At 48.8% G+C, this 25,932-nt stretch overlaps 1 protein-coding gene across 1 annotated transcript; it reads left to right on the top strand.

Moving 5' to 3' along the window:
* The first annotated feature begins 371 nt into the window (after positions 1–371).
* On the top strand, positions 372–16,446 carry LOC144178779 (putative defense protein). Its single transcript, XM_077706890.1, has 4 exons — positions 372–512; positions 12,704–12,951; positions 15,281–15,491; positions 16,326–16,446. The coding sequence occupies exons 2-4, from the start codon at positions 12,744–12,746 to the stop codon at positions 16,432–16,434; spliced, it is 528 nt and encodes a 175-aa protein (XP_077563016.1). The 5' UTR covers positions 372–512; positions 12,704–12,743; the 3' UTR covers positions 16,435–16,446.
* The last annotated feature ends 9,486 nt before the right edge of the window (positions 16,447–25,932 follow it).

The raw sequence follows: 25,932 nt of genomic DNA on the forward strand, positions 1-25,932 counted from the left end.
GAGTTAAACAAACTCTCTAAGAGAAAGTGCAGCTTCCGCGAGGCGTACGAAAACGGCAAAGGGACTGCAAAAAAGACTGTACGCAGGCGGTAAGAACGACATGGGTTTTCAAGTCGTAAAGTGGCTTCGGTCTGAAGCCTGTTGCTAATCGCTGCAGTGTAGATAATTGGACGCACGTCAAGGATCTCTGGAATTTTCCCCTGCCTTCTGTTTCGTGAAAGTTATGAACTGATTAGAAACAATGCATGTTCACCGTCAGTACACGTGATATCAGCACCACGCGGTATGTCTGATTAAATTATATGTAACCCATTCATCCACTCTCACAAGCGATAAGACGCGATAGATGTACTCACTCGTCAGTTTGCTCAAAGAACAGGCGATCGCGGCGTTATCTACGAGTAGAAAGCACTTACCCGTGAGTTTCTCCTTTCGAGACGGGCAAACCACAAGCAAACCGCGGCGGCGCCCGAGCCTTTCAGCTCTCCTGCAAGCGACTTCAAGACGCACCGGTAAGTGCTGGCTGACGGGCGTTCACCCCCATTCGTAGACGCGTGCAAATTACTTGGTACCTCCTGTTCAGCCTTGCCGACGACCAAAGGCAAATTTCCAGCAACGTTATGGCTCGCTTTTGTACGCCTTGGTGCGTACGAAGGTTCGAGTAATGGGGAATGAAAGTTTTGCACGAAAAATAGTTTCCGACACTGCTGTGTCCCAAAGGCTGCCGGTGAGGTCTGGGAAATCAGTCTCTACAGGAGGTGCGTTTTATCGTACTGTTTTATTCATAGCTGCCATCAAGATACCGGACCTGGTTTGTAAGCCATCCCAGGCGAAAAAAAAAAAACAATTGGAGGCCCATTCGGACCTGCCGAAAACACAACTGGTTCAAATGGAACCATTTGAAAATGCACATGGTTCCATTTGCCCCAGTTGTGTTTTTCGACAGGTCCAATTGGGCCTCCAATTGTTTTTGTTTTTTTCGCCTGGGATGTTTAACTGTGTAATAATAATAATAATAACCTTAACTAATAGAGGGGGAAAATATTCATCTCTTTTATTTTTTTTTAAATCATGCACCCCTCCGTCTAACGACGACGATGGTAGAACGCCAAGCTTTCTCACGACGGATTATTTGGCTGCCGTCTGAGTTTGGACTGAGTTTCGACCATGTCGAAATGGCGCAATCGGATAGACGCCGGCTTCATAACGCGAGGTACCCAAGTTCGGTTCCGGCCAACGCATAGGTTTTTTTAAGTGCGAATGCACTTCTTAAGCGAGCCTGAATCGTCCGCCGCCGTCGTCCGCATAGCAACAGCTGCGGGTGCGCGCGCTCCTCGTCTTCCTCCTCGTCTTCCCTAGCAACGGGGGGAGATGGGCGCGCGCTTCTCTCCTCCTCCTCTCTCCGCTCAGTGACTGCGGGTGTTGGGCGCCTCCTCTCCACTTCGGGCGGGAGAGCTCTCGCTCGCGTAGCGGGCGCTCCGCATTCCGACGCGTGAGGGCGCTCGTGTAGCCCTCGCCGTAACGGCGGGCGCTACTCTCCTCCTCCTCTCTCCGCTCAGTGACTGCGGGTGTTGGGCGCCTCCTCCCCACTCCAAGATCACGATATCCACCGTAATCGCGCAATCAACAACCGTGCATTCGCACTTACACACTCTCCCCCTCGGGGAAGTGCGAGGGATTTTTTTCTTTCACTTTATAACCCACGATCATTCGTTATCATCGTCAGAGAAAGTTGGCTTTCCTGCAGGGAGTTTCCGCATTACAGACGCCATAAGTGAGAACACGAAAGGTAGTATAGTGTAAAAAATGAAGCGAACCAAGCTTTGGGATGTCTCGGAGGTAAGAATTCGAATTTCGCTCTGTACGAATTAAAATTTTGGAATTATTTATCGGCTTGCTGGCTTGAATGAATGCTCACAACTTTTACCTACAACGTCGTTCTTCACAGCTTTTGATGAGCCTTGCATTGAAATAACTTCCGTGGATCTGCTTCACCGCAATGTACACCCCCTTTGTCAAAATTTTCTATGACAATCCTAAGCCTTCTGGACCACAAATAATTCAAAGAATAAGCTTAACCTTTAGATGGGACACAATTATTTTATGACAGTAAGAAAGAAAGGTGTTTTCTCTATAGCTTTCCGGCATAAAACATTTCAGCCTCGCTTCAGACGTTAGCGTGCACATCGAATTTTTTGCGGCCTGTGCAGCTTCGCCACGGCCTATAAAATTTTGACAGAGACTGTACCTGCAGGGCCAATCGTAGCGCCCGTGGTAACGATTCGGGTGAATGGCAATGACGAGGCCCGACATGTGATTTCAGTCTGCCGGAAAATTTGATCTACGCTGTTGGGTTACGCAGTGCGTAAACGCCACTTCCCACTGCGCAGTGTCACGCTGTAGGCAACGTTTGTCGAGTCAGAATATGCGCTGTCATTGGCTTTCGTTTCCCGTAGCGATTGCTCGCGCCTGTTCGTTGAGGTGAGTTGAAGGCCGAGCTTCAAAAGTGCATTGCGTAATTGTAAAGGGGATATTCGCCTTGACGCGTTAGAGGAAATGCGTGATAAGGCGACTGAGGCCTCGGACACCTATACCATGGGGTTTTCAATTAAATCAATTTCAATAAATCCTTTATTCGAAGAAACCAAAATACACAGTGTGCTACAGGGACAGAGACTAAAGGCTAAATTGCCTGACGAGGACTCTGTCCCTCTGCAGTTCAACAACGTTGCGTGTACATTTTACGCAAAAGATATAGACAGTTTGGGTATCTGTACAGAGCAAAGTTTGCCACAAAAAAAGAGAATAAAATCTAAAGCAACTTGTCTAGTAAAAGAACACCAAGAAAGTAACTACATCCAAAATATATACGAGCAAGTTCACAACATAATATAAAGCAGCTGATACAACCGATACCACCTAAAAAAATAAAAAATAAAATAAAATGATAATAATAAAAAACGCTTACAACTGATCAAATTGTTACACCAACAGTACATGCATTTCTCATGACACAGTGAATAACTATACACATGTGTATAATATTTCGCTAAGTACGGTAACGCCATTCACAAAAACAAAGCAAGAAAAACAAACCAGAAAATTTCAGCTAGATTGCGTGAACAAAAAATGGCAGGCAATATCAAATGGTATAGTGGAGACCGAGTGACTGCAATACATTCTTAATGTGCTGTTTAAACCCACTTACCGAACGCGTGCAATCTATTTTACCATTTAATTTATTAAGTATAAAAAGTGTTTGATATCCAGTTGTGTGTTTGCCATGATTTGTCCTGGTTTTCGGCATTCTCCTCTTTTTTTTTTGTCGTATTGAATAACCTGAATCGTGATCTGCGCCCGGCCTGTTTGTTCGCCTTAAATGCACCCTACCCTAGTGCATAACCTCATGAAAGAAATGCTGCGGAGGATAAAAGTATACGGCCATATCAGTGAACGCTCTAGGGCGGAAGACATGGAGTGAGACGAAAGGACAAACGGTGGACAACCGGGGTAACAGAGTGGGTGCCGAGAGACGCGTCTAGAAGAAGGGGAAGGCCGAAAACTCGATGAAGAAATGAATTATGAAAATTCGGGGGCAAAGAACGGGCTGGGCAGCACAGGACAGGAGTGACTGGAGATCAATGGGAGACGCCTTCGTCTAGGTGTTCGAGGAGTTCTAGAACACTGTAAGTAGGGTGTTGTTGTTGTTGCTGCTGCTGCTGCTGCTGATGATGATGATGATGATTATGGCGGTGGCGATGACTGCCTGTCCCAAATACTTTACTGCATGGAGGAAGAGGAGGCAAAACAAATTATATCCGCAGCTGCGCTCACAATTCGCATTACAGAGGCCGACGATTGGCGTCCTATTTTTTGTCTGGCCACAGCAGTTAGTTATGCCGACTTCACATCCACTGCCTCAGTGATTGCGGAGTGTGCGTCGCAAAAGGTCACGTGACCCTAAGGAGAGGAATAACAAAGGATGGACCCTCTCTGGCTTTCCCTCTTTTGTCCACAAAAGTATTGGGCAAATCGGCGCAAGCAAATTGTGTAGGGCGCGTGAAACGTGTGCAACACGTACCAATTATTGGTACAATAGCACATGAGGCTTAAAGGGGCCGTAAACACAAAATGCAAGTTTGGTTCGTTAAAAAAAAAACTGCTTTGTCCCGATAACAGCGATACAAACCTTATCGCAAGCTTAAAACAAGAATTTACCATCCCTTCCTAAGGGAAAGTGGAGAGAAACGCGAAATCCAAGACTGCGTCCATCCTTCTCTGAAAGTGCGTCCAATCGATCGTCAACCTGCAAAGACCCTATCGCAAACGAAGAACGAACCCATTTGACGATTTTTCACGCAATAAGTAAACGCACACACGAACGATCTAAATGTATACCGATACGTGGTTTATGAGATAAGGGTACGTATGCCATTGTACTCCTTCTTCATGATTGATTCGTGTATTGTCTTACACACAGAGAAAGAGAGAGAGAGAGAGAGAGAGAGAGAATCGTTCCTTTCTCGCAATTTTCAAGTAGCCGTTTTGACACAATGGAAACCTGTATCAAAGATTTTATCAAAGCTTTTCTGTTGACCACCAACCGGTCTATGGGGAAATGCATTAGTTTTTTTGACAGAACGCCATGGGTCCCACTAAGAACGCCTTCGCTTTAAAATGGGGCCGTAGAGCGGAGAACCGGTCCCGGCACGGCGCCCGGTACACGGTATACATGCACCTGCCCAGCCAGTCTCTCCCCCTCTGCGCACGCGCAGTGGCGCCGTTCGGCTACCGGGTACCGTACCGGGACCGGTTCTCTGCTCTGCTATAACTCCCTGTTAACTATAACATGTGAAGCAGCGGCGACTCCCCAGCCACTTTGCGGCGATTTCTCTATGACGTCATAGATTTCTGACTAACTGACGTCAGAGGTTTCTCTATGACGTCAGTTAGTCTGTGAAAACTTTATTGCACACCAGTCAAAGAGGGAGCGTATACGGTAACCCCTCCCCCCATCAGTCGACCGGTATCCCTTGGGACTTGGCGGCTTCTAGGGCGAGACCGCCGACCTTGCGCTGGGCTTCGGAGGTTCGGCTGAGGAGTAGTGCCTCCTAGGATGCTACGTTTCGGTGCGGTTTCTTGTACGAAGGACAAGTCCACACCATGTGTACGAGGTCCGCTCGACCCTTACATTTCTTACAACTTGGATCGACGACTTTGGGATGCCATTTACTATATAGGACTGGGTTCTGGAAACTCCCGTCTGCAAACGTCTCCAGTAAATCTCCTCTTTTCTTCTTAGCTGCGGATCCGCAGGAGGTAGTGTCAATTCCTCTCCAGTCTATAATGATATTGCGTGATTTCGCTGTAGTCACTCGGCCCTTCAAAATCTTTTCCGAGCGATTGGCGGCCGCCGACACACCTCCAGGAAGCATGACTGGGCGATTGTGAAGGCTCTAGTTCCGTCTGATCGCTTCACCTGAATGCTAACGTGCAGTTAACGCACTGATAATTATGTTTCATGTACTGGCACATATAACGTCCCTCGCGCCCGTATTACGTCAGAGTAGCGCAAAATTTGAGTCTTTTAGCACTCCTTGCATTTTTCAGGTTTTACGTGGCTGGAAGGTGCTCTGCGCGTGAGGTACTTCTCAAAGTTGTATTTTGTCTTTATGGCCGCTTAAACCAAACAGGCATGTTTCCTGTTTGTGCTGCCTGGTGATCATGCGGCACTTCTTTATTGGTGAATGTTTCCCGCGCGTTCTTCTTTACACTTCCCGTTGTCTGTATGACATTTCATTCGCAAGCGCCAGTTGTGTTCTCCCTTCACTTTCTTTCCTTCACCTTTGACACGTGCCCAAGAAATTGAGCATTCCCTTGGTGCCACGGATGGAGGTAGAACGCACACAACAAATGTCACACAAGTGACGTGTGATAATCAACTCCAATTCAGTTCAATCCAATTCCAACGAAGCATTCATATGGCGCATGCAGTGCGACCGACATTGCATATACATTGCATAGCAGCGATTGTGCTTACAGCAGCGCCACGCCTATTTGATTGGAGAGATTTCAAATTACGCGCTCATCCCACAACGTGCAGCGCAGCATAGCAATCGCGGCGTCCGTAGAAACAAGCGACGCGCAGCCGTCACCTCCAACTCTTCCCTACAGAAAACATCCCACTTGCGTGGCACAGTGGAATATAGCGTGCTTGCTAAGCATAAGGAGGTTCATGGTTTGAAACAGGGGATTTGTTGGTTGGTAAAGCGTTTATTGAGCTTAAAGGGAAGGGGTAGAAAAGTGTGGTTAACCTCCTAAGTCCAGGGAGCCTCTTGTCCGGGTCACAACAGAGGGGATATTTTTTTCCCAGGCTGTCGTCCACAGGACGACTAACCGCCGCATCACGTCAAAAGGCCGACGGAATTGCGATCTCATAGCGAATCGTTGTGGGACGTCTTTGGAAGAGGCGTGGAAGTCGGCGTAGAGTGCCTCGACGGAAGTCTTTTTCGGGTTCCAATTATAATCTCTTGCATCCGGGTATCTACACATGCTTCGCGCACGGAAGTGAGAATACCCACATGGACTTTTGCGAATATCCCCCCTGTGCCCTCTCTGCCCCTATTCTTATGCGATATCGTAAATGTGGGCACTTTTACAGAGGAGCCGTTAGTGCCGCTTTCGCGGGCATCTTTTATGCCCTTGTGGTGGAGAGACAACAAATTAAAGCAAAACGGTGATTGTCGGCTGGTACTGTGAAAGCGCACTGCGCTAAAAGGCGCGCGAGCTGAGGCGCACGCGGTCTCTTGGCGTTTGGGGGCGCGGTTTTCAGGCTCCAGCAATTCACGGAACACTGAACGAGAAGACTCGGAACACAATTGACAATCTGATATCTTATCACTTCCGTAATCAAGCCCCTAGAAACAAAGAAATATTCTCAATAAAGAACAGGCACGAAATCCCGCCACAGATCGAGCCGTCTTATCACCAGGGGCGGATTTGTTGGTGCGCCCTAGGGGGGACGGTGGAAGGAACAGTGAGAGAGAGAGAGAGAGAGAGAGAGAGAGAGAGAGAGAGAGAGAGAGAGAGAGAGAGAGAGAGAGAGAGAGAGAGAGAGAGAGAGAGAGAGAGAGAGAGAGAGAGAGAGAGAGAGAGAGAGAGAGAGAGAGAGAGAGAGAGAGAGAGAGTAAATATTTATTGAAAAGGAGAAGAGGTCGGCCTCAGAAATTGATCTTGGGCCTGCTACTTCCCTCTGGGGGGAGGGTACTGGGGACAGAAAGAGAAAGGAATGGATATGGAAGGTATGGGAAATGACAATGAAAGCGACAAATGAACTATGTACAAGCAGTAAAACGAATAAACGTCTCACGTACAACGGGGCGCTGAATCAGATGACTACAGTTCACTTTTCGTGGAACAGTGAACTAGAATAGTTCACTGCAACCGTAAGAAGCGTTTTGCGGTTATGATGATGATGATAATAATAATAACAAAAAACTAGCTACCCCTCTGTCGAAACGACAACGATAGAAGAACGCGAAGTTTTCCAAAATCAAATCCAACACCAAACGAACCTACCCAGAAGCGAGCACGTTTCACATCGGGACGCTTTACTGCACTGCAATTGTGCTCTCTAGTGCTTTGCTGATACGGGCATTCCATGGCTTTTCCTAGCGTTCAACCATCGTCGTCGTTAGATGGAGGGGTGCATCTTCTGTCTAATTTTTACCGTCCACGCACCCCTGTCCAAATCCAAACTGCTTCGACCATGCCGGAATGGCCTAATCGGGCAGACGTCGTCTTCATAACGCCAGGGGACCTAGGCTCGATTCTCACCGGGGGCAAAGTTTTTTCTTCCCTTCACCCACCATCATCATCATCGTCAGAGAAAGTTGGCTTTCCTGCAGTGCGCTTTGGATAGACTACAGACGACATTAGTGAGGGGCTGAAAGCTTCGCTTTAATAAATCGCCTTAATTTGTACTCCCAGGGACAGCCGATCGGCTTTTATGGGCACCCGAAAAATAGTTATCGGCAAGACATTATTATTTTTATTAAAACTTTAATAGGCAGACGTACCAAGCAAACTTATTTTAGGTCGTTTTGAGGCAGGGGGGGAGGGGGGGCTACTGTCCCCTTTCAAATCCGCCACTGCTTATCACAGATTATCATAAGTTTCAAACCGCGTGAAGGAGGAGTATGAGGAGTGAAACTCTATTATATGATAAGAATAAAAGAGAGTTAGGGCCTGTGGCCCTCCGCACAGGTGCAGTCCCTATTCCGGGACCCCATTGGTCAAGGCCGCCGCTCTCGCCCGTTGAGCTAGAGCCCTTTGAGACGCCAGCCCCGAGCAATTGAGCAGGGCTGCCTCCCATGCCTCTGGTAGGGAAGGGTTGGGGGATAACACAGGGTTGCTCTGGCATGCCCACACCACGTGGAAGGTGTCGGACACCTCTTCACAGTGCATACACCGCCCATCTGTTTTATAGGGTCGAAATGCTTTGCTACTGCAGGGCACATAAATGTGTTCGTCTGCAGGCGCCGCAGTATTCGCTCATCCACCTTGCTCAGCTCCTTTGCAGGGACTGGGTAAAGCCGGCGGTTATCGCAGTAATGTTTTACGATTTCTCTAAACCGCAGAAGTGGTTTGCTAATCTCCGAGCCGGGAGAGCATGGGTGAGGCGCCCGGTGGGTGAGCGCTCGGGCAGCCGAGTGTGCGGCCTCGTTACCTCTCAGACCCTGATGCCCCGGAAACCACACAATTTCTTTAGGTGCGGGCTCGGCGAACCGCACCACTCGCTTTAAAATACTGCAGACCAAGGGTGGCACCTTGCCCGCTAAATAGCTTTCACAGGCTCCGCGAGAGTCCGTGATTACTGTCCTTGACTTCGGGTCCGAGGCGGCGAGCGCTATGGTAATCGCCTCGGCTTGCGTGGAGTAAGGAGCCCGGTAGGAGAGCCCATGCATCGACTTGCTGGTCCCTGTGAATACAGCGGCAGTGAAGAACCCTAAAGGAGGAGGAGGAGGATAAACTTTATTGGGAGCATCGTAATGTGGTGTGGGCCCTCAGTCCAGGACTCTATTGGAGACCCCTGCCGTCATGGCCCTTTCCACCAGCCTAAGCTGGGAATCGAGACCGGAGCTGGACAGCTCCTTCTCCCACTGCTCACGGGAAGGGTGCGCTATTCTTTGAATTTTGAGGTTTGCGGAACACTCCCATACCATATGGTACAGGGTGCCCGGGGCAGCGCAAAATTTGCACAGCGTGAAGTACTGCGTGGGATGGAGCAAGTGAAGTTTTGTCGGATGAGGAAACGTATTTGTTTAGAGGAGCCGGAGGCAGTGATCCTGCCCTTTGGTTAGAGATTCATGAGCGGGGGGATAGATTATTCTTTGGCACTTATGGTACCCCGTTATGTCTTGATATGTAACCAAAGGACACGTAGTCTCTTACCTACACCCTCGTGTCGCCTGGCGGTATAGATCTCGGGCGATGTCGTGGGCGGGCGTGTTGCCCTGGCGGGTTGAGGGGGATGGCGTCCAAACAATCTTCACTTTTCTTTCGGGTGGCTTTTGCAACAGGAGGTCCAGAGCCGTCTTGGAAATTCTACCACGAAGGAAGTTTCGGCAAGCCTGTTGCGACGGTCCTGCCACATCAACGTCGAACACTTATTTCCGTATTTCCTTTCCAGGGTCCTAGCGCGTGCCTCCTTTCTGCCTTCGTTAGTGTGCTTTTCCATGTAACGCGGAAATGGATGCACCCAGAGCCTGTGCCGCCACAACTCTGGGAGTTTGCACGACTCCTCTCGAGTGCACTCGTGTTTGATTTGTAGGCGATCAAGCAAGTAGCGCCCCGACGCCGTCTGTGCGAGTCTCGAGCACTGATTTGTGAGATGGGTCTCTTTCAGCTCTTGATACGAATTGAGCACTCCCAGCGTCGATAACCTGGTGTTGGATGTAGCCACCGGGAGGTCAAGGGCTCGTTTTGTGGCCTTCCTAATGATGACGTCAATGCGATTCTCGTTTTGTTTGGTCGTACGAGTAGGGAGAAGAGGATTCTACTGGTTACAAATGCATGGGCGAGCCGGAGCGCGTCCTTGCCCCGTAACCCGCCGCGCTTGTTGGATACGCGTTGTATCATCCGTCCGACCTGTTCACCTGTTCGCTTAAGTTTGGCAATGGTGGTCTCTGGGCTAAGTTTGTTGTGAATAAGCAGACCCAGGAACCTGATTTCTTCCACTTCTCTGATAGGACCATCTGTTAAATGGATGTAAAGCCTTATGTTGTCTTTAGGATTGACTTTAATGTGCAAAAGTTCTGATTTTGTCGAGGCGCATTGGAGGCCGCAGTAATTAGCATAGCTTTCGTCAATGCTGGCAGCCCTTTGCAGGCGGTCCTCCATTTCCCCAAGGCTGCCTTCTGTGCTCCAGATTGTTATGTCATCAGCGTACAGGGCATGTTGTATGCCCTTTACTCGAGCTAATTTGTGCGGCAGCTGCATCATAGCGATTAAAGAGTTGCGGCGGCAGGACCGCTCCTTGTGGAGTCCCCTTGTACCCATGTAATATGGACCGTACTCTTCATCTTCGATCCTATAAGGAATGCTTGACGTTTTCAGAGGAAATCTTTGACGTACGCGAAGGCTTTCTGACCCCAATCCGTTGTGCTTAAGTTTTCTAGTATGGTGCTGAGCCGGAAGTTGTCAAATGCCCCTTTGAGATCTAGGGCAAGGATGGCTTTATCGTTGTGTCGCATTGTAGTTGGTCGAATTACGTCGCGGCGTAGCTGGAGAAGGACGTCATGCGCTGACATATGTGAGCGGAACCCAAACATAGTGTCTGCAAAGAGGCCTGTGGACTTAATGTGTGGAGAGAGGCGATCCCTGACCATCGCCTCCATGAGCTTACCCGCGCATGAGGTGAGCGAAATTGGCCTCAGATTATCAATATTAACTTTTTTTTCTGGTGTGGGTATAAAAGTGACCAAGGAGGTCTTCCATTCTGAGGGGAGTGGACGGCCGTCCCAGATTTGATTTATGTAATCCAACAGTTGGAAGTAGGCCGAGTCCGAGAGGTTCGCCAATAGTTGGACTATTATACGGTATCTTCCCGGGGCTGTACCTCTGCGCATCTTAGCTAAAACTGCCCGAAGGTCTTGTAGTGTAAAGGGGGCATCCATGTCTGGGTTCTGTTTGCCTGCGTACTGATACTCAGGTCCACTGGGGTCTTCCGTGCGGCAGAGATATCTGTCACGTAGAGTATCCGCGAGTTGGGTCGTCGTACCTTGGTACCCGTGTAGGGCTCTTCGGAGTTGACGCTGCGTTTCCCCTCCCGTCTGAGTTGGGTCAATGATGTGGCGTAACGGCTACAAGCGCTATACTCGGGGTCAAGTTAAGAACGGCAATAGCTCATGTACGATATCACTCCGCCTAAGCGAAGATATCAACGGGCGCGCGCGTTTTGAAAGGAGATTGCTATGAATGCGTAATATCGTATTCCTTTTCTCACGTAGTTTGTTTGTCGTCGCTGCAGTGGTTTATAAGCATATTAGGTACAAAAAATCACGGAAACGGCTCGTGCCATGTTCAAAATATTCCCAATAACACACTATTTGCGCCGCGTGGAGTAACATCCGGCTGCGGTGATGAGGCACAGCGGCAACTTTTGTTGCCGTTCTTAACTTGTACCCGAGTACAGTGTAGTAGGCCGCCGGTGCTAGACAATTACGCCATTCAGTTGCTCCGGAAAGGACAATATATGCGCTTATTAGGATCAATGTTCTTTAATAAATAACTCATGGGGCATTCGTTCACGTCGTTCTCAGTAACCGCACAAAAAATTCAAATTATTGGGTTTAACGCTTCGATGCTACACGTAGGCTATGAAGCGTGCCGTAGGGGAGTGTGCCGGATTAATTAGGATCTTTAACGTGCGCCGAAATTAGACACAATGGCGCTTTCGCTTGACGCCTTTGAGGATGAGGTCACCGCGGCCGGGACCGAACCCACGTCCTTGGGCTCAGCATAACCACTCTGCCATCGCGGCGAGTCGCACCAAAAATCTTCGTTGCACGCTCATTTGATTCTAGACAAATGTATTCGTTTTGTAAAGGTATCTTGCTGCCAAGCAGTTTAATTCCTTATAAAAACCAAATGCTGATTTAATTTTAGCATCGTTCAGCTGAATAGCATTTTTCTTTTAACTTGTGTGCCTCCAAACGTAAAAGAAGTAAGCAATTCCGCTATTTCAAAAAAGAAGAAGTGGCAAATTCGTGCTGAACTCTGTTCTGTCGCACTCTCAGAAAAATATTTGGGAAACTTACTCATCCACTACTGCCTGGATTTTTTAGAAAAAAAAAAGGTAGCCTACTGTATACGGAACAATTCAGTTCCTACCGTGGGTACGTCGATGGAATGGAATGCACAATTATTGCCATAACGGGAAAATGTAACTGCTGTATCGAAGACGCTTCCGAACATTCTTGGCTCTGTTTGTGTTGACTTGACCAAAGTTTTTGGCACGGCTATTTATGATATTCCTATCTACGAAATGGAACACTGCGGAGTTACCGGGTGCCACATTTGCAACAAATCTGCAGCTGCATCTGTGAGCGCCCCCAAGATATATAGTTTCCGTTTTGGAAGTATAATCTTCCATATAGACAATCAGCCTGGAATCGATTTGTCGTGCATATACACTTCGCAGATCTGTCGACGCTTTTCATTCATCGAGGCTGGACCGGAAAATGTCCCACGCGGCGTCACTGCCACTGCCACTGTTGCTGCTGCTGTTGAGCTTGCGCGGCTCCCTGACTTTTCCCGATGGCGCTCCGGAGTACGCGTGCGGTGACATGCTTCCCGGGCACCCGGGAGCCCAGCAGTTTAACGCCAGCGATTCCCCCTACCGGCTGACTCAGGACAAGGCCCAGTTCACCCCGAACGACTCCGTCACAGGTACGTGCAGTCGAACATTACGTCCGGGTTTGACTTCCAGTCCGTGCAGAACTCCGCCAAGGGAAAAGCCGTGCAGAAACGAGAAATTTTATTTGACAGTTTTCGCATACGCGTGTACCGACTGTTCGGTTTGTATACCGGGACCCCACTGGGTATGTGCGCATTCGTTACGGTATAGGATGGCTTTTAGCTCCGCCGACGGGCGTCAGGCCCTCGGCGTGCCCGCTCATTCGTTCCGCTGAATGGTGGCCCGCCCCACCGTGACCGCGCGCGCATGCGCACTCGGGTCCCGGAACACACAGTGAGTTAAAGCTCTCTATTACAGAGTTATAACGAAGAGGAGAACCGGGCTCGGATCGGTGCACCTGTGCATGCACTCTGCCGGTCTCCCCCTTTCTGCGCACGCGCAGTGGCGCCGGTCGGCTACCGAGTACCGTACCGGGACCGGTTACGCTTGATTGCGGCACACCGACTAAAAATGCCTGGTATTCTGGAAGTTAGCGCAGTGGCACCTTTATGTCCTCTCACTTTCGCACTCATTATACTGGCGCTAGAGCGCCCGAGCGGAGCACTTAATGCTACGATGGCGTTGCCAACAGATGTTTAGTGTCACCTTTGTTGGAGGCCAAGGTATCGGTAAACTTAATTCAGCCTTATGACGTCATACGGACTTGTTTACCGCCAAGAAGCGTGACTGCGTGATTGCAGAGGTGCCAGCTGTAGTTCACTATGATCGTCGTACCACTTGAACGCTAACATGGAGTTAGCACAACTATAACTATCTTTCTAATATATTTGCTTTTACGTCGTTCTAACGTTGGGTAACGCACGAGTGGGAAAATGTTCAGTCTTTTGTATCTTTTTTTTGTGTGTGTGAAGACGACTTCTTTAGGGGCCGGAGTATAAAGGGAGTGAGTTAAGAAAGGCTAGTGATGGTGGTGATGAGAAAACTTTATTTTGCCCAAAGGAAGCGGACGAAAGGGAACGTTCGACGGTCCTTCCCCGTCAGATGGCGGCCAGGAGCCCGCGACCCCTAGCGGCATCTTCGGCCAGTTGGACAAGGCTGCGTTGAGTCTCTTGGTCGCAGCTGAGCAACACGGCCTCCCATTGCTTCTGAGTCCTGATCACTATTGTCTGTGATGTTTGTTGTGGTTTCTCGGGACAGGCCCATACCATGTGCTGCAGGCTGGCTCGTTCCGAGCACATCTTCATTGATATTTGTAAATGTCTGGGTATAGGTGGCTGTAGGCTACGGGGTTAGGAAAGGTGTTGGACTGCAAGAGTCGCCAGGCCACAGATTGCCACCGGCTGAGGGAGGGATGTGCCGCGGGGTATTTCAGGCGGCCTAAGCGATAGCTAGCGGTGATGTCTCTATATGTCACAAGCCCGTCCCTGACCCCCGTATGTAGCGATTACTTCTTTCAAATAAAATGAGGCCGTGTTTTGTCTTCATGATGTCTCTGAACAAATTGTCAGGGTTTGTCCGGCTACTGTTGTGCATCAAGTTCCTACTCATGATTAAACTCTGCGCTAAAACAGTTGAGTTTAAATTAATGTAAATACGCTCCGGCAAGGCTCTGAGTCCATGCAATGTCCATGCAATGTATGCTACATTATCTTAAAAATTCACAACCTCCTTTATATCATAAAAAGAATTTCTCTGCAAGAGACATGAGTGGCCAGTTTTCTTATTTTATGGCACCATTTTGTCAGAGGGCACCAGCAAGAATGGTAAGCTTTAAAAATAAGTAAAAATAAAATAAAACAAAAAGAAATCTAAAAGGGGGAAACGGTGAGGTGGTACGCGTGGCTTCACGCACGAGAGTACCGTAAAGGCCAGTTTTATGCAAACGCTTTAGTAGATATTCGTATAAAGGACCTCGCTTCCGCCGTAAAGGTTGTTGGGAGGATGGTCTGGGCGACGTCGTAAAGTCCACATGGAGCAACTGAAACTTCGCATCAACTTTAACCACCCGTCTCGCACACCCTTTAGGTCAGCAGCAACTAAACGCTCGAAATTCAAATTCTGGAAATTTTTACGCGCCGAAGATACACCTGGACTATGGGGCACGCCGTAGTGCACGCTCCGGATTAATTTTGACCCCCTGGGTACCTTTAACGTGCGCCGAAGTATCGACACATGGTTGTTTTCTCTTTTCGCCTCCAACAACAAAGCGGCTATCGCGGCCTGGACCAAGCCCGCGCCCTGGGGCTCAGCAGCACGAAGCCTTAGCCACTGAGTCCTGAGCACTGAGAAGGCTCAGGGGGATATCAAGCTGCAGACTAACGGACAGGGAATAAGATGCCAAACCCAAATTCCTTTTTGCAGTGACCCTGTACGCCAAAAACTCGCACTTCAAGGGCTTCCTGGTGAAGGCGCTGGATGAGAACGACACCGAGGTGGGCCACTTCAGCCGCGGAGCCCTTTATCAGCCCCTGCAGAGCTGCTCTGCCGCCACGCACGTGAACAAGAAGAAGAAGACCAACGTCAAGCTGCTGTGGGTGGCGCCCGCCAACGCATCCGGACGGGTGCACTTCAAGTGAGACACACGCTCTCTTCTATCGCCACCGCCGCGGCAGATCTTCCTTAAATATTTACCCATTCTTTGTTGTTCTCCCTTTTTTTAAAACGAACACGCTTTTGGTGTGCTTGGATGTCCTGTCGTTTGTGCCCCGCCCACACCAGCTCAATCGCTAAGTGGCGCAAAAAAGAGCGTCGCCGGAAAGAAAAACCCCAGTTTTTCGTTCTTTTTATTTTACGCGAATGCTATCTCGATTCTCTCGGAGGGCGGGAAATAGCAAGAAGTACTGACTAAGAAGGGCTTGCTTTTTCTGTTCAAAGACGTCAAATAGGGGAAGTGAATGTGCTGATGTCGCAGAAACCACGAGCTTACCATGTCGACGCAGATTAGGAAAGCTAGGTAGCCACAGGTGAAGAAAGAACGCGTGGGGGCACGGAAAATTGTTTGGAGGATTACAGAATCGCACATAAAATCGGACAGTTTGCCGGGTCCTGAAGACAGCCACTGCCGCCCGTGCAATACGAACCCCTTTGGGAGGTGCGAACGGGGCGAAGAGGAGGCCTCTGGCGACGGCGAGAGAGCGGAACGAGCTACGGAGGGCGCAGTCAACGCCACCTAGAGATGGTTTCATTCTCTAGCTGGCGTTGGTGCTGTCAGGCTGGTCAAGCGGTGACTGCAAGGCCGCAAAGTTAGCAGAAAGTTCAAAAGCAGATTAGCAGAAGGTCCAACTAGGCGTCCGCCCTCACACTGTTAGGAAGTTTGGAACATCGCCCGTAATACTTAGGTTCTCTGATCGTAAATGTAACAAAGTGTTTGCACTTATAATGCCCGTTTTTTTTTTCTCTCTCGCAGGGCCACCGTGGTTTACAAATACAGTCGGTTCTACACAGACCTAATGAGCACTGTCCGGTCAAGAAGGCAGCATTCGAGAAGGCTCTCGGTCGCTTTCAATAAACTCTAGTTTGTGAATGTTCCTAGCTTTGTTCATTTTACAGTGAACTCGTTAGTGGTCCATTGGTCAGAATTTTTTGTGTCGTTGTCGGCCACAAGCCCGTGAATGAAAAGTTACTCAGGGCACTTAAATTTGCTTACGTGTTTCTAAAGCGAAAGCCTGGTGACTCTTACTGACAACTCCTTTACTGCTAAATCGTATTTGCGTCTCTTTCTTAGCTTTCGTTCTTTTGTAGTGGGGCGCACATTACTTCCACCGGCTTCCTTTCTCTACTCGCGTGTCATCACGTTCAGGTGTCACATGGCAACCACTGTTCTACTGTTGCTCTACAAATCTGTCCTACACATTTTTCTACATATGTGGGGGGAATGACCTTTTAACGGCGCAGCACTCGGTACGTCATGCATTTTGGCTACTGCTGGCCTTTGTTGCATTGGCCGTTGTTTCCTACATGCGTAGGGGCAGGGCACCCACCATGTTAATATGCACATGCCTTGATTACGTTAGTTGGTTCTCTAGGATGTCCTGTGAGTCTCGGGCTTCTACGTCTTTTGTCGGGTTGACCCACGTCCGCGCTGCGACGGCTTGCGCCGTTAAGGTCAGCGGAAGACCGCCAACGCCGCTTGATCAAACCCTGCGGCTTGCAATTTGCGGACTCCGTGAGCCGGGCCCCTTCTCGTAACTGAGCGCACGTCGGGTTGGCTTACGCAGACAGACGCTAACTGCCTCCTGCTGTCGGGCTGGGCAGACACTGACGTCTAATTGCCCCAACGGCTAGGTGCACAGTGCAGTGTTGCATTTGTATCGTGGTTGTCATAGTAATAAATGCCTGTATTATGAAAGTTATCGCTTCCCTTTGTAGTGCCTAGCTTACGAACGGCGAGAGCCGTCCCTGACTTATGGCTTGGCTCGTTCGAACCCGCTGTGGGCAGTCTCTCTGCAGTCGTTGCTGTGCGAGAGTAATAAAGGTAACAACAGCGGGTTATTCTATTTCGAAGCTATTACCCTAATTGTAGTGTAGCGTAGCATCAGGAAGCCCACAACGGCGAAGGCCGTATGTTTCCCATTCAGCGAAAAAACGTCGTCGTCGTTGTTGTTGTTGTCCCGTCAAGAAAATGGCCGCCGATATGCAATACAATTGTACAGGTTTAATTCTTGTAAACCTAGTTATCACAAGTGAAACTAAACACTATAAACACGGTATTTCGTGATAGCTTGCCTTTGCTTGAGATTTCGCAGTCTGCCTTCGCTTGCGCAGAAGGGCACGCGCAGACAGCCAAGCCGACGTGCCCTCGAAGGCGAGACTGAGGGACTAAGCGCTGGCGAAGCAGTTGTTAAACCCTGGCCTAGTCACGTGGTTCGCTTGCTCAGCAGCCAGGCTCAGAGCGAGCGCAGCTTGCGCGCCGGTGGCTGAAGGTCACTTGCTACGCGATGAATAAAGCGTAGTAGAGCTTTCGCCCTAGAACACGTGTGTGATCTGATCGGATTTGAACCCTGGTCTTCTCAGTGGCAGCTCAATGCGCTACCACTGAGATATCTTTTGCGGGAGAAATTTTGACATTCACCTGAAACGTAGCCATACAGCTACAAAAGACAGCTGTATTGCTATCTAAGAAACTTCGCAGTTGAAGAAAAAATCGTCCTTATCGTGTTTTCAGGTGGAGCATTTGAGGCGGATGCCATTTTTTAAAGAACTTACTCCACCTTGGGAATTTCCTTTAAATCTGGTCGGGCTATATATCTTTACACGTTGCCAGCGGTGGGACGAGAGTTGCTGTTACTGTTGTTCCCTTCTTTGGGGAACATACCCACATGGGGATTGGCAAGGTATCGGGAGCTTCGATACCTGGCCATACCGGTGGACTCAAGCTACCCCAAACTGAATATTTTCATGTACAGCCGGCCATTTTTTTAAAATATCACGGCAGCGTCCACCGGCGGGTGGGTCAGCGCCGTATCACGGTAGACATCGGCGAAACGAGCGAGGCTAGTTCGCATGCGCAGAACTAACCCTCCAGTGCAACCGTCTTCTGCGAGGCCGTTCCCGCAAGCAAGACACAACCCATTTCCGCTGGTTATCAGCCACCCTGCCGTGAACAAGCGCACGCGAAATCTCTTTCACCACCCGGCAATGAAGCCTTAGCCGGCTGATTATAAGGGGAAGGGGTTGTGTTGTACTTGCGGGAACAGCCTGTATAGGAGACGACGGTTGCACAGCCGGGATCGTTCTGCGCACCCGAACTACTCACGCTAGTTTCGCCGCTTTCTACCGTAATAAGGCATCCATCTGCCGGTGGATGCTCCGGCGATGTTATTAAAACGTTTGGCAACTGTACGTGGCTTTGTTATCTGTTTGACAAGTGAAGCGCTTGTTCCATTCTTTATTTTTAATGCCGCACGGGTAATCTCATTTGATAGGGAGAGTGTTTCGCCCTAACGTCACTAGCCTAGAATAATCTTCTTTGATCTACAGTGTTCTCGATGTAATTCGACGGTTCGAGAAACACTCGCGCCGGAAGATAAATTCCTGCAGTGCTGACGCCGCGGCATTCGATTCGCCGACACTCGCCTGCGCACTCCACTTTGTTGACTGCTGCTTCGCCACCTGTGTATTTTTTGAGTTGTTAGGGGAGCACAAGTTCATTCCAATAAACTTGTTTTTCTTTCAAGACAACTGCGTCATTTTTCGCTTAGTGAAAATATATGCGCCAGAAATTCCTTTTCCTCCCTAACTACGTGTATCTTTTTTTTTCATTTATCGTCGTTCACATCCAACTACGCCTTGTTCCCACACAAATTGCGACCGCCAGTCACTCGCTGTGTTAAGGAATAAAGTCGCAACGCTAAGATAATATAAAGACGAAGAGAGAGAGATAGAGAAAGAGAGTGAGAGAGAGCTCAGTTGCTCAGGTGCGCTATGTTTTGTACGCCTGCCGATTTACGCTCAAGAACTGCGGGGAAAAAGTACGCAACAATCATGTCGACATGCTACCTGAAACTTACGAAAAGCCTGCAATGGTAGCCTTCCTTAATGTCGAGTGGAAATAAGTTGAATCGTCAAGTTACATTTCGCTCACAAATGGGGGCAATAAGCCTCGCTCCTAAGACGAAGAGAGTGTGTACACAGTCTGCAGACATTCCAAACGGGCGATGTCGACGTTTCGCTTGGTCTTTGGGGTCACCAACCCGGAGTCGTTTTTGAGTAAAACAAGCCCCTTTGCCGAGCAAGCTGACGTGAAAACCGGAACGAAAATTAAACGCGCTCCTATCGATATAGGTGGCACGCGGCACGCACGCACGCACATCACACGGGCGGAGTATAGATAAGGAACAAGAAATTGTCTCTGGAGTCGGGCGTCAGTGCTCTGGGCGCCAGCTCGGGAGCAAAGCCTTATCGCCGCCAAGGCGGCGGCGGGGAGGCTGCCAGGCACCATCGGCATCACCCTTGCAGACCCGGGACCGAACGGAAAATAGAAAGCAGACAGCACGCGCCATTTATTAACCTCGTGAACTAGCTCGCGAGGCTGCTTATCATTCACGCCGTTCGCAAGACTGGAAGTGAATTGCCTACCATTTCTCGAAGAGAGATCGAGGAAGAAATAGGACTAGCTTCAGTGGCACGTCTTCCATATCGGCTTGGAGCAACGTGTCGGGAGCGTATACTAATTCGGGTTTTTTCACCCGAGTTTGGCGCTGGCTAACGCAGTCACCTAATCTCACTTGCGGTATGTGTCGGTGGAAGACCTTTTTTTTTAATTTTTGTTAGGCATTTTAACGAGAAAGGATCTAAGGCTGCGTGCCCAAGATTTTGTGTTCAGCAAATCAGTTGCCCAGATACGTGAAGCGTGTAGAGGGAGTTAGCAGGCGGGGTTGCGAAGGGTTCACCGCTTATTGAACGTGAGAGAGGAGGTTCGCACGCGGAGATGAAGAGCCTCATGACAGTGGATAAACAATTTCAGAAACTCCCACGTGGGATATGTGGGACAAACGCGTAAGCCGCTCTACTGCACACCGAGCCCCTCAAGTCGGCTTCGCTACTATACAAAATTGCTTTAGGCGATATAAGCAGCCTTATATCAAAGTAGGGATGCCTTGCAGCCTTTTTACTTTGGCCTTATGTATTCCTACCAAGCGCTATACACCTAGCCCCTTAGAAGTAGGCTTCACGACTGTACACAGGTGCTTTGCCAGAAACAAATGTTTATATGGGCAATATAAGCGATCTCGTATGAAAACGTGAAGATTCTATTACTAGCATTTTCTTATGCGGCGAAAGTATGACACATAAATTGTTAGAGACGGACGGGACGTTGAGTTAACATAGAAATGCTAAAATTTACACACACACACACAGAAGGTTTAGGACATATATTGTACATATATGTCCTGTTAGACCTGTATATTTGTATATATGTAACCTCTCCTTCTCTCTATCCTCCCTTTCCTGTACAGCTGTTCCCCCCCCCCCCCTCTACCAGCAGGGGTTCCGGTGTCCACCCTTAGGTGAGACAAACTACGCCTGCTGGTGGTCGTTCCTTTCCTTGTCTACAATAAATTCATTCATGCATTCATTTATGCATCGCCTGATGGCCTCTAGGCCCACTGCCCATGCGGTGACGCCGTGGACACGTGTACTGAAGACAGCGATGACGACAACGAACTGCTTGCTTGCGTAGTATACAGTCATAACTCGATCTAACGAAATCCGATTTACGAATCTACCGATCTAACGAACAAATTCGGATTCCCACACAGGTGCCTATTCGGCTCAATGCATAATTTTACGAACTTAAGAAATTGCTTAAGCGCCATTCCCGATTTAACGAAGTATTTTGTGAAACAGGTACATTTAGAAAGGAGCAATTTAGAATGTGTTTCGTCAGAACGCCACGAAGTTCATTGCTTCAAGTCAGAAAAAAAAAAAAAAAAGAAACGCGGCACCTACAGTTGCGTTAACTTTAACGGAGTCCTGTAATCTTTCAACCCCCTCCCACCCCTTCCCCCCTCTCTCGCCCCACATATTTTCTTTAAAAAAATAAAGTTTTTTTCTACTACTACTACTCGTGGTTTTTCCCGGCGCCTGCGCTTTCGCTGAGATCTTTGTTCTGGGATCTCACGGAGGAACCGAGGACAAAAGTTGACCGCGCTTGCGTGCTACGCAAAGTCTCTGCTCCCAATGCTCACGAGGCACATGCAGGTGAAGCGTACAGGCTTTTCTGCCGGGAAATAAATTCGTTCCCCCCAGAACAACTAGCGCTTTATTGTTATTGTTTTCACAGCGGACTTTTGGCACATTGCTCAATTATCGGGAGGCGCGCACCGCGCGCCCGCCGCAAGTATACATATATATACGATGTCATGGTAGCTGCTGGGATGCGCCGCTTTCTAGACATCGAAGTTATGGAAGCAAATTCTTGTAAAATGACAGTCCCAATTTTACGAAGTTCTTGATTTAACGAAATAATGTGCGGTTCCCGGTGACTTCGTTAGATCGGGTTTCAACTGTATAGTCATACTGCGCGTCGCGTGTCTATGTCCCGGGCTATGTAATCCCTGGCTATGCCCTTCCACGGGGCGGCGCCCATAACATCAGCCTCTGCGAAATAAAGATTTACTCTCTCTCTCTCTCTCTCTCTCTCTCTCTCTCTCTCTCTCTCTCTCTCTCTCTCTCTCTCTCTCTCTCTCTCTCTCTCTCTCTCTCTCTCTCTCTCTCTCTCTCTCTCTCTCTCTCTCTCTCTCTCTCTCTCTCTCTCTCTCTCTCTCTCTCTCTCTCTCTCTCTCTCTCTCTCTCGGGAACCCGACGGTATCCGCGTTGGCATCCGCCGGTATATGGCATCCGCTTTGCATGTGTTCTGTCTTGCCTTGCAGGCGAGCAAGAGGCTACGGCTGTACTGAGCAGTGACTACTACCTAATTGCGTAACGCTTGTATAGCCAGAAGACGAGCAGGGTAACACTACGCACAACTTGGACGAGATAGTAAAGGTAGCAGAACGATTCTACACCAGGCTGTATGCCAGCGACGTTAGACCATGGGGAAACTACTGAGCTTACAGGCCCAACTTGCGATGTCCCACTAGTAACTGAAGAGGAACCATAGAGAGGCTCTCAAAGGAATGAAAATAGGAAAAGCTGCAGGTGACGACGGCCTAACCGTGGATGTTTTAAAGGAAGGAGGAGAGATTATACCAGAAAAGCTTACTGTATTATTTTCGGAACGAAGACTCAAAAAGTGCCCATAGCCTGGAAAAACGCCAACGTTATTCTGATTCATAAAAAGGGCGCTACCAAGGACCTCAAGAATTACAGGCCCATTGGCCTACTATCAGTTGTTTACAAGCTGTTTACCAAAGTTATCCGCATAGGTGACAGCGGGATTTCCAACTGAGAGCAGACTGCAGGTTTAGGAAAGGGTATTCAATCATGGATCACATACATGTCGTAAATCAAGTGATAGAAAAGTCGGCAGATTGCACTGAACCGCTTCACATCCATGGCATTTATAGACTCGCCGCAGCCGTGCTAGAAGCATTAAAAGACCTGCAGAAGCCTTCTAAAAGGCATATAAACAATGCACGGGCAGGCTAATCCTTTGAAAGCAAAGCGACAAATTTCCGATCCGAAAGGGATTAAGACAGGGAGACACCATCTCGCCAAAACGATTCACAGCATGACTGGAGGGGGTATTCAGAAAGCTTGACTGGGAAAACACAGGATTAATAATAAACGGGGAATACTTGAACCATTTGAGGTCTGCGGACGACATGCCCTGGTATTCTGAGTCCCTCCTCCTCTCGAGCCTCCCGTGAAGGAGATGAGATCCTTGATATCAATGTGCCCATGCATCAGTAATGCGGCCTCCTCCCCTCAGCCGAGTGGAGGGAGCAAATGGAGTGGAGAAGTGACTGAATACGGCCGATAGTCTTGCTGAATGAGACTGCAGAACACCTGCAAACAATGCTTGAGGAACTACAATCAGAAAGCAGGACGGGGCTAAAAATAAATATGAAAAATGGCAGCATCTCCACTCCGTGGATGATGGCGAAGGTGCGGAGTACGGGGACTCGATATGACATTCAAGTTGCACCCCGAGTGACATCCAATTTGCCCCCCACCGTCATTCGATTTGAGCCGTGAGTTGCACCTTGATTATTTCCTAAATGAAAAGCTGCAACTCAGGGCTCAAATCGGATTTCGCTTGATTTTCGCTTGGTGGTGGTGTGCGCACGGATGGACGCGGACGGACATAGGGAGGTCCTTACCGTTACTCCGCACCGTTACAGGCGAGGGAGTAAGCCGTTTGACTCTCGGGTACTAACTCACGGTCGTCGCCCAATGGGTAAGACGACTTGACACTAACTCTGTCTGTCCAGACACAGGCTCGAATCCTGCCGGTGCCTGTGTGATTTTTCGCGATTTTAAATGCTATGCGCACGGACGCGGACGGACATTGTGCGGTCCTAAAATACTATGCACCTAAAAATCTAAATTAATGAGGAATAAGCATGCCAAAAGCGTCCTCTTCAGCTTATTGATTAAACGAAACGGTAGAAGTAGTAAAATAATATAACTACCTCGGACAGATGGTTTGTGCTGACCCCAACCATGAGAGAGAAATGCGGCGCAGAATAGATATGGGTTGGGGAGCACTCGGCAAGCCCTCCCAAATAACGAAAAGTAACTTATCTCTGTCACTTAAAAGAAAAATCTACAACCAGTACATAATGCCGGTGATGACGTACGGAGCTGAAACTTGGCGCCTTACTAAGAAACTAGAAAGCAAACTTAGGTAGGCTCAACGTGCCATGGAACGAATAATGATAGGAGTAACACTTAGAGACAATAATAGAGCTATCTGGACCCAGGGAACAAACTAGAGTGGATGATATCATAATTCAAATAAAGAAAAGGAAATGGACTTGGGCTGGTCATCTAATGAGACGAACCGGCAACAGGTGAACAATTTATGGCAACAGAATGGATACCACGAGATAGGTCTAGAAGGAGAGGAAGGCCAGTAATCCCTTAGAGGGATGAAATAAGGAAATTCGGGGGTAAACTGTGGACTCGAGCAGCGCAGGAGTGCAGCGGTTGGAGGCCGTTGCGAGAGGCCTTCGTCCTGCAGTGGACCTGCTGCTGATGATGATGATGATAATGACGACGACGACGACGATGATGATGATGTTGATGTTGGCGATGTATAGCTGGGATGGTGTAGCAGTTCACGGTCACTGACTGGCTTTTTGTCACCTGCCCTTTCAAATACATTCACCTAATGGGAGAGGACGTGTCAAAAGGAAAGGACAGCAAACCGTACACGTTGCTCACGTAAACTTAGCGGATCCAGAGTGAAACTAAACCTTGGAACTGCGAACGTGTCACGAATGTATACGGGCAGGCTCTCCCTTGAAGCGGAGGTTACGTCACATTTTGAGATGAAATGTGGATGCATTCCAAACACAAGATACAGAATTTCGTTTCGTTTGATTAGCCCAAAATCTTGATAAAAAGAACGGCCAAACTGAAATGCATCCCTAAAGCGAACAGCACCGAGACGGAAGACGGTCAGTGAAGATTACAACAGGCAAGCGCTGAACTGGTTGCTTGTCTGCCGTCCTCTTCATTGTCCATGTTCTGTTCTTGTGCCGTTCGCACCATACATTGCCAACCAGCCATAGCTTGAGAAGATGCACCCCGTTCATGCGTGTGCTTGTGTGTCTAGGCGGTCAGCTGCAGGAACAAGGATTTTATTCGTCGTTTCTGTACATGGTAAGGCCGACGATAAAAGCTGCAGCTGCATAGAAACCGCAATAATAATCACACAACTTAGCATTAGGAAATTGAGGCCGGTACTCAATACCGCTAGCACGTTACAGTGCACAAAATTCCAAATATGACAACTCGCCGCGGTGGATCAGTGGAAAAAGCATTGTACTGATGGGAATGGAGTTGCGGGCTGAATACGGGTCGTGGGTCCGTTTTTCTGGAGGTTTCGGCGTGCGTCTAACATCTCCCTGATAACCTTAGTTAATCCCGAGTCTTCCACTGCAATGAAATAGAAAAATGCAAAAAGTGCAGAATTTTGATTGATTGTAGGGTTTAACGCGCCGACGCAACGCAGGCGATGAGGCACTCCGTAGTGGAGGGCTCTGGATTAATTTTGGCCACCTGGGGATCTTTAACGTGCGCCGAAATCTCGTACACACGGGAGTTTTTGCTTTTCGCCTCCATCAGAATAGCGGCCGCCGCGGCCAGGAATCGAACCAGCGTCCTCGTGCTCAGCAGCGCAACGCCTTAGCCACTGACCCACCGCGGTGGGTAAGTGCAAATTTTATGTCACATGTGGGCCCCAATGTGCACGCTCTCTGTACACATTCTCTGAAGGCTACAAAATCGTAACTTTTTTGGGGAAAGAGAAATGAAATGCACAAAAAAAAAACGCATAAAGAAACATTTTGCACTGTCAGAAATCCTACTAAACCCGTTAAGACGACAGATAATTGCCCCTT

This window comes from Haemaphysalis longicornis, unplaced genomic scaffold, assembly GCF_048455015.1.
Source record: "Haemaphysalis longicornis isolate Haplotype H1 unplaced genomic scaffold, Haemaphysalis longicornis Haplotype H1 scaffold_4, whole genome shotgun sequence".
Lineage (NCBI taxonomy): Eukaryota > Metazoa > Arthropoda > Arachnida > Ixodida > Ixodidae > Haemaphysalis > Haemaphysalis longicornis.